This window comes from Echinops telfairi, unplaced genomic scaffold (genome assembly GCF_000313985.2).
Source record: "Echinops telfairi isolate 266 unplaced genomic scaffold, ASM31398v2 ScPeMD7_5;HRSCAF=22, whole genome shotgun sequence".
Taxonomy (NCBI): Eukaryota; Metazoa; Chordata; class Mammalia; order Afrosoricida; family Tenrecidae; genus Echinops; species Echinops telfairi.
The window spans coordinates 32,856,595-32,866,102 of NW_022103901.1; the positions used below are offsets into that span (position 1 = coordinate 32,856,595).

At 51.4% G+C, this 9,508-nt stretch overlaps 1 protein-coding gene across 1 annotated transcript in view; it reads right to left on the bottom strand.

The window, feature by feature from the left end:
- TRAP1 (TNF receptor associated protein 1) overlaps positions 1 to 4,737 on the bottom strand; it is a 26,379-nt gene extending 21,642 nt beyond the window's left edge. Inside the window, 1 exon segment of the mRNA XM_045286041.1 lies at positions 4,650 to 4,737. Within this exon segment, the coding sequence (XP_045141976.1) occupies positions 4,650 to 4,737 (88 nt within the window).
- Between the last annotated feature and the right edge of the window lie 4,771 nt (positions 4,738 to 9,508).

The following is a 9,508-nucleotide window of genomic DNA, read 5'->3' on the forward strand; positions in this document are numbered from 1 at the left end:
GAACCGCACAGCATCCAGCTGGTGGTGTCTCTCCCATTAGGACTCCAGGTACTTGCAGGCCTGTCATCTCCCTACTGTGAACGACAGCACAGATTTCCTAGGCTGCTCATGTGAAGCTACTGCTCAATGCGAAGGCGCCCTGGTGGTTCGGTGGTTAAGTGCTCAACCACTAACACTACGGTCAGTGGTTTAACCCCACTTAGTGGCTCTGAGACAGAAAGGCCTGCCGATCTGCTCCCACAGAGGGAGACTACAGCCTAGGAAACCCTGTGGGGCAGTTCTCTCACAAAAGTAGTTCTTGACAACATCCAACAACAAAAGCAATACACCTTATCTCACCAAATTAGGGCTTGGCTTTCTTAGTATTAAACCTTTTGAAAACAAGATTCCCACGTGTTTGTGTGCACAAGCACTTAGTAAGTACTCAAAACTCTAAAACCAAACTCACTGCCATCAAGTCAATGCCAACTCACAGTAGCTCGACAGGACAGGGCACAACTGCCCCTGTGAGTTTCTGAGATAGTAACTCTTTATGGGAGTAGAAAATCCAGTCGTTCCCTGGTGGTCTCAAACAGCTGACCGTATGGATCACAGCTCATAATCCACCAGGGCTCCTGAAGCACCTAGTACAGAAGCAACAAAAGTGAAGTTTTCCATGAACGTCAATGCTACTCTGCTCACTGAAGCACTCCATCCACAGGCAGCCTCAGCAGTTCTGCAGGTTCACCTTTCACAAAGGCATCTTCATCACAAGACTTACTCGTGTGACGCAGACACCCTAGTATTTAAGCTGTGAGAATGTGCTTATTGTTCATACTCCTGCCAAACAGTCGTTTGTTGTCCCCCGAGTATGCAGGAATAAGACACATTTTAAGGTTTCGACTTAATGTTACTGTACAACATGCCACTTCCAAAAAATGGCTGAGTAGTATCCTACCCCTCCACGCCTCTTCCCTGGTCCAGCCTTGAACTAGGACCTGCAGGTTCCAGAGACTAAAGAGGCAGAGGAGGGAATAATACAGGCAGAGCCCAAGATGACAGCGGGTCAGTGAAGAGTGACTGAAGAATGCTCCTGAGAAAATGAGCACTGTGTATGGTTTGAATGGGCCTGAGAGTGGGGGGCAACAGCTGAGGCTGGTTAATGATGGGGGGCCCCAGGAAAGAGAAAAGCAGAATCCCAAATTCTGTACCTAAAATCTCCCAGTCTTTTGACTCCTGAATCACAGGAGTGGGGCAAACTGCAAGCTGAGGGTAAAAAAAAACAACGAACTGTTAGCCAATAGAAATGTCCAACAGAGTAAATAACTCACTTTAAAGCAGAAATGCAGAAGAGAATTTCAAATCCTCTATAGAATCTAGACAGACTTCTGGATTCAGGGAAGCTGGATGAATCTGGAAAGCTAGGTCATCTTTAAGCCTTACACCAGACACCAATGAAGCCTATTTAAAACCAAACAAACTGTCAATTTGATCACACAGAGACCCCAACCTCAGTCGGTCACCTGGCTTGTCCAGAGAGATGTCTATTTTGTTCTTGGTTGTATTGCTTTACCGTCTTCAGTTCCTTTTCAATATAACACTCATTGTGGCTATCAAAAACAAACATTTTCTACTCCAACGACATTTCTGACTAGATGACTGCTATATACCTGAGTGATTCTTTTAGAACTACTCACATCCATGACTCAGCTACAACTGTTGTCCATCCACCTAACTTGTGAGTATTCCCAAGAAGTCCTGGTGGCTCAGTGGTAAGCATGCCCCAGCAGCACTAACCAAAAGGTCGGCAGTTAAACTCATCAACTGCTCCCTGAGAGAAACTGTAACAGATTGCTTCCTGAAAGATTAGAACCTTGGAAACCTTGGTCTGATTATGAGTCAGAACAACTTGATAGCAGTGATGGGACAGGCATTAAAGAGCAGGTGACAACAGTACCTCCCAAATAGACACTGCTTTCCAAGCTACAGCACTCTCGCCTGTTTAGCAGAAATAACCCTCCTGAGATTTACCCCATCCTCCACAGTTCCAGGGACAAGACTGAGCACACAGTAGCTTCCACCTCAGGGCAAGCCTTCCATAGCAAGACACATAGGACGGTGCTCAGGAGGTGCTCCAGCTGGCACCATCTCCCACCAAGATTGCGATCCAAGAACTTTCTCTGCTACGCATTTCACTTGATTGTGTACTGGATCCATTCCATTCCCTTTAAAGATTCCCTGTGTGTCTGTAACTTGTTTGGATACAAAGAAATGACCATCAGGTATATTACCCAGTTTGTTGTGTTATGGCCTGATAATTCCCGACAAAGAAACGTTTACTATCTCCAGCTGTTTTCTCTATTTGACTTTCTCTTCCCCCTCCCCTGAAGCTGAACTCTTTAAGCCAGAGAGCAAAACACAAAACACCTGGGGTGTGTGAGTGAGATGGGGAGATATATGGAGAGTTACTGGGTTCTGGCGACTACTCAGCCAGCAGCTGGGAAGGCCGTTACTAATCTATAACACTTGAGTTGGCTTGTCCTTTTTCAGATTACTCAGACAACTCAGTCCCCTGGGCTACTCCAAAGCTGAAGGCCCTGGTTATCCTTTGTTTACATATTGGTCCTAAGTCCCAGACCGTGGCTCTGAGTGGAATGGCTGCCTAGGGCTTCGAAGACTGTAAATCTTTGTATATGGGAGCAGACCACCTTATCTTTCTCCAGAGCAGTCGCTGATGAGTTTGAACTGCTAACCTTGTGGCAAGCAGCTCAACACTCAACTCAACCACTGCACCACCTAGGCCCCTTCAAGACACAGTGGGGCTTAGAAATGTACAATCCAGACTTGGGAACACAAGGTAAACTCTGGGGAAACAAACAAAAAACAGAAGACTTTGGATACAAATGAAAGTCATAAAGAAACCTTTATCAGCTGTCTATTACTACACACGGTTATTTCAAAACCCCCATTAAAAAACAAAAACACCACCAAACTTTAAGAAAATCAGGTGGGCAACAGAAAAGTGCGTGAAGGGAGACATCGGGACAATGTAAGACATGACAAAATAATAATAATTTATAAATTAACAAGGGTTCATGGGGTGGGGAAATGAGGAGCTGATACCAAGGGATCAAGTAGAAAGCAAATGTTTTGAGAATGATAGCTACAAATGTGCTTGACACAATGGACGGATGGATTGTGATAAGAGTTGTATGAGCCCCCAATAAAATGACTTTAAGAATATATCAAATCAAAAAAGGAAGAAAAAATGCTGTGCCATGAAACAAATCTTATCAGTAACCCTGCAAACACAATTACACTACAGAGCATTTTGAGACCCCCACAATGTGGGGGAAAACCCCATAGTATCTGCTGTTGGAGAAGATGCCATGAACTAGTCCTCTCATTCCCAGCAAACGGGAACATTGGGAAGCAATATTAAGCATAACAGCTAAAATACCACAGGCTCAGAAGCAACCGCTCTGACTCTGGAATGCCCAGACACAGACACACGCAGGTCCAAAGATTTAGGCACCTGCCCTTTCGAAGCAGCGTTTTAATTACAAAAGCCCATAAATAATCTCTTTCACCCGTCAACAGGGCACTGTGAAGTGAGGATTTGTCCACACTACAGAATCCTATGCTGGAGAGCCGAAAACTGACATGAAAAGCTGACATGAAAAGATAAGGAAGGTGTGCTGGGAACTTTAAAAACCATTAAAATTCTGCAGCACAAGTGACTTTATTGCAACAGGAGTCAAACTGCCCCACAGTTTCCCAGATTGTAACCTTGACCGACACATCATCTCGGCCCTCCAAAAGGCCGCGTTTGAACCACCAGGGTTTCTTTAAAACCAGCAAAACAGTGACGCTTGTATTTGCGTGTGACGAAGAACTGGAATTGAGGAGTCAACTCAACAGCAACTAACAGCTGCTGTGCGACTCCGAGCCGCCAGCCGTTGGGAAGTGAAAAGGCAGTCTCGGATACCCTTTGGGGGCACTTCTGTCCTGCGGGGTCCCTTTGAGTCGCAATGGAATCGGTGGCAACTGGGTTTGGCCAATCCCAGGCCCTGTGGACATAGAGGTCAACAAGCCAGAGTCCGCCTGCTCCACAGGGGCAGCGTGACCCTTGTAGGTTTCGTTCACGGTCCAGTCTCCAAAACCAGAACCCTTCCAGAGCACGGTGTAAGCACGACAAAGCTGGCCAAATTAATGAATGCCACGGTTGGGGAGGGGAGGAATGAAATCACAATTAAAGGGACTTTAACGCCCACCCAGAGGCATCTCGGGAGGCAAGGCCTGGCGATCTGCTTCCAAAAGGTGCCTTGGAGCACACCTGCAGGGCGCACGTGGGGTCGCCGCGTGTGGAAATCCACGGACAGCGGTGTGGCCAGCGCACACGCGTCCCCGCTCGCTCGCCCGCCCGCGGTGACCAGGCCGCGGTGTCCGGCGCCGCCTGGACGGAGTCTGGGAGCGGGGCGAGCTCCTCCTTGGGGAGCTGGGGGCGCTGGCTTGGGGAAAGGGGAGCCGCAGAGCCAGGGCCGGACAAGCAGGAGGCGCCCAGGTGCTGACCGCTCACCTCACCTCAGCGCCCGCGCTGCGCACCCCTCCTGGACTCCGCTCGCCCGGCCTGCCGCCCCCCGCACTTTGCCCCCCGCGCCGTCCCTCACCTCCCCCGGTGGACGCCCGCAGGGGCGCCGGCAGCGGAGCCCGGAGACGGCGGGCCCACAGCAGCAGCGCCCGCACCTCACGCGCCATGGCCGTCCTCTCCGAGAAAAGCGCGCGCAGCCTCACGCGAAGGGGCGGGGCTTCAGGGGCGGGCCTTCCTCCGGCGCGGCGCCGTGACGTCACGCCGCGCGCCGGGCTGGCCGGCCCGCCGCCTGCGCGAGTGGAGGCCGATTTCTCGCGGGGCCATCACGGCACCTCTGTGACCTTGTGTCGCGTTGTCAAGGGCGACGGGCCCTGCTTTCAGGGCTGGGGAAACAAGACCGAGTGCCCCAAGGCCACGCGCGCCCGCTGGGCCTCAGTTTCTCTCTTCCTAGAGCGAGGCAGGAAGTCGTGTCCTGGGACGGACAGCTTTGGACATCATAAACCTTGGGCGCCGCTCAGCTGCAAGTCGGAAAGGCGGAGTTCCATGCTTGTCCTGTCCAGAATGTGAACTCGGGAACCTCCTCGCCAGCACACCTGGGCGTCTTCGTTAATTCCAGCCCTCAGGCCCACAGATTCCTGCCTGCTGAGCTTCGAGCCCGGTTGTGCCCCTCCGGCTCTCACACGTGGTTCAAGCTAACATAGAAACCAAATCCACTGCCATCGAGTTGACTCCGACACACCGCGACACTTTATGACAAAGGAGATCTGCCCTTGTTGGTTTCTGAGGCTGTAAAACTTTCTGGGGACCCCATCTTTCTCCCCGTAGTGGTTTGTGAGTTGGAACAGCTGGTCCTGTGCTTAGCAGTTCGGTGAATAGTGCATTATTGCACCAGGGCTCCTGGTCCAAGCCTTGACCCCCGTCTCCCCACCCTGGGCAAACTTGCCCCGACACACGAGCTGAGGCACGTAAATTTGACACCCACCGACTCAGTCAAGGCAGTACAAAAAGGGGGTTGGGTTTATATCAGGTGCTGCAAAAAGTTACCCTCAAGGGTTCCCAACCTGGGGGAGTCATAATTTTTCCACACAGGTGTTAAAAATGACCCCAAGTTCCTGGCTTAACAACCGACAAGGGGAATGTTGTCTCAGGTGGCAGATTTGAATGGCAGAAGTCTCTCACCAGTAACTGCCTACTTGAGGCCCTGCTTCTGTTATGAATGGGTGAGATCAGCCACACCACTTTATTAATAATTAAAGCCTTTCTTTAACAGCTGGACCGAGAGTAGGCTAGCACCTGGAAACATTGATTCACAACAAAAATATTCCAAACGTTATAGTTCAAAATAGGCTCCAGGGGAATACTCTAGCTGTTACATTCTTATCAGGTTGGCAGGGTAATGGGGTTGGGGTGAACAGCACAGCTGCAGGTGCTAATTCATGGTCTTACAAGATAGCGTACAGTTCTTGTGAGTTGGGCAGGCAGGGTTTGGGGACATCTCCGAAGAGTCAAGGTCTTCTTGGGAGATCCGGAAGAGGGGTTAAAGGCAGTTTGAAACGAGATGGAGTCCCTCATGTTAAGCGAGGTGACTACACTTCGTCATCCCACGATATGAGAGTCCCTCACTAGTTTTCTCATCACACCGTGGGCCTAAAGGCCCTGCATACTCCTTCCTGTGTTCCTTCAGGTGGCTTTCTCTGTCTTGCTCCCCTGCCCCCACCCCCACCCCACTGTTCTCCTGCACCACAGAGCCTGGCCCTAGTATTACCAAGATGTCCCCAAAGTCATGCATGATGAGGAGGACTCATTAGGAAATCATGTCTTTTACAAGAGTTGGCACATTGGTCTGTGGGGCAATATATTTGCTTATCCGTGGCCATCGAGTCCGTTCCTATTCAAGAAGCGGAAGTGTTATCCGGCAAAGGGTAGAGGGAATCCTGGGCTTCGATTAACTTTGGTGGCAACAGGGGAACAGGGCAGAGGGGGAAGGCAGCGACGCTGACAAGACCCAGGCTCTGGAGAGGGCAGGAGCCTAAGAACCGCCTTAAGTTCCAGACGAGGGGTTCTGTCCTCCATCCGTGGCCTGTGGTCTTCAGAGAGATATCCTTGGCCACAGATCCTCATGGCTCAGCGTCCAAGGCTAGCCCAGGACACTAAGGATTCTTAGGATATCTGGCATTCAAGGGTTTGCCTTGATGGGTCTAAGGGCAGATCAGTAAAATGGAAAGAGGAAAATCATTAGTGGCAGAAGTGCTTGAGTTCAATCACTGGAGACTGGTTTGGTGATGAGGAACCCTGGTGGCATCATACTTAAGCGATGGGCTGCTAACCATAAGGTTATCAGTTTCGCTAACCATAAGGTTATCAGTTTGAAACCACCAGCCACTCCTCAAGAGAAAGAGGGAGCTTTCTATTCTGGAGAAAACTTCGTCTCAGGAACCTCCAGGGGCAGTTCTACTCTGCCCTATAGAGTCAGAATCGACTCCATAGGAGTGCATGTGGAGTTGTTTGGTGGGGTGATTGTGGAAGGCAAAGGGCAGACCACCACTCCCCAAGATATTGCTCCCCCACAACCCGCGGGAGTGGCCTGAAGACTGCAAAGAAAAGCTGAAATTCAACTGCTTTTCATCTTTCCTCTTTTTGTTTTGTTTAGAACATGAATTAATCAGGCAACATCCTCAGAGTTTCTCAGAAGGCTAGCTTAAAGCAGAAGGATACGTCTCAGCATGGGAGGTCCCAGTTTTACCCCATGTCATGGTCTCCTATTATAAGGTAAGCTGATTTTGGGGGTGGGGGGCCCAAGAAAAAAAATAGAGTGGCAGGAAAGATTCTTCCAGCCCTTCCTGAGATGCTGGGTGTTGTCGAAACATTCTGGAATGTTCCTAGTGCTCAAGCCAAGAGCGACGCTCTCCCAGACAGACTGGACAGTCTGGGTTGGGGATGGCAGCAGAGGCATGGAGGACCCTAACGGAGCTTCCGAGGCAAGGGCTCTCTTGGGTTTGTAAACAGCCTTCACCCCCAGAGAAGCGACTCCTGGCCTAGTGACGTCGGCACAGTTGTGATGTGTTTCAGCATAGTGTGGGCCCAGTGGGTGCTGGTGGCTGTCCAAATGTTGATTTCAACTCACAATGACCTCAGGTATTAGGAAACAAATGTAGCCAGCCTTGTACCATCTTCTTGATCCTTAGTATACCTGAACGCATCTCGTGGCTGTGAGGTCAACCTGGTGTGTCTTGGAGGGCTCCCCACATTTTGCTGGCCCTCTCCTTTGCCGAGCATGCTGGCCTGTAAGTATTCAGTCTCGTCAGTCACACTCAAATGTAAAGAGCATTGTGGCTGCATCTCTCACACTGATTTGGTCTGTCATTCCTCCGTATGAGCAACATTCTTCATGAACACTACTGCCCAAATAGATCCTATCCTCTGACCTCCCTTGTCATTGTCTGGCTTTCCCATGCACAAGAGGCCTTCAAAAAGACCATGGCTTGAGGCCAGCGGAAGCTGGAGTACTTGTTTACTCAACTTGACCTGTAGTTCCCAATATGTTTGATGAACGTTGGGCCCCAGCCAGGTGTGAGACCTGGCCCAGGTAACGGCCAGAGCTGGCTGGAACCAGGCACTGACCCCTCCCTCCCACATGTGCTGGCATTCCTTCCTGGGATCAGGAATTGGACATCCTGGGACTTAGTGGAATAGTCTAACTTCACTGGAAAACACAGAGACTTCTTCTCCAAACGGCCTTGCTCTGCCGTGCCGCTGGTCACTTTGAGTCCATCAGGATGGGAGAGCCACTCACTGGCATACACAGTGCTTCTGCCTACCTGAGATGGCATCCCCAGGTGTGAAGAGGGTGCCCTCAGGCAAGGGTCTAGCTCAACAGGGTGTTGGAGGGAAAGGCTCTGATGGAGGAAATGGAGGCCCTCCCCCGTGGGCCCTGCTCCCTGACACCCAGAGCAAGGACTCCCTCCCGAGCCCAGGACCAGGGGTGACACTGTCCGTGGAGTCTGCAGCAGCTGAGAGAGGGCAGCAGACTCCAGGGAGCTGAGTGCTTGAAGAGTGGGTGCTGGGAGGGCACCACTGTCTCCCAAGCTGCAGTCTGAAAACAGGGGAAGTGCGCTAGCCCTGGTTTCTGGGCAAGGGGGTCCGGGGTATGCCCCAGCCTCAGGCAGTTGCTACTGTGGGAACACAAGTTACACACATCCATTCTTTTCTTCCAACTGGGCAGCAAGCATGGGGCCATCGCCCTGTACCTGTTGCCCCGAGCTGGTAGACATGGGCACCAAGGGTTCCCCTGGGGGTCACCTGCTCTCATGTGTCACTCCCCAACCTTGCCCCTCACCCTGTCTGGGGACCTGATTTGCCAGAGATCCTGTCCATTGGTAGCCCACATGCTTAGGTGCTCTGCTAATCCAAAGGTTAGCGGTTTGAAGCCATTGGATCCTCTATGGGGGCAAGGGCTCCTACGTGCCCATGCTCATGCTCAGTGCTCTCTCCCATCTTTCCTGTGACTTCTGATATTTGCTGTGCCCTGCCCTGACAGGGACCCCTTTCAGGGACCCACTGAGGTCCTGGGGATGAAGACGGGCAGCTGCTCAAAGGCCTTGCTCAGTCCCCTGGGCCATGACCCTGCCTCCTGGAGCAAGCGGGATGCTCCTAAGACTCGTGGCAGGCCTCCGCCCATCTCCTTCTGCTCCCAGGACCCTAGACCTGCAGGTGGGTGATGACCTGGGGAGCCAGAGTTGGATGGTGGTGGTGGAGGGACTATGACTCGTGGTTGAAGTATGACTGCCACACTGCTGAAGGCATACAGAGAACACATCTCCACAGCGCCTTCTGAGCAGTTCCCCAAAGTCCCTATGACCCCTGGATCCACAGCCCCTTTTGGGGCCCTCCCTGAAAAAGACTCCCTCCTGAGTCTTAGAATTTCACTGCTAGACCCCT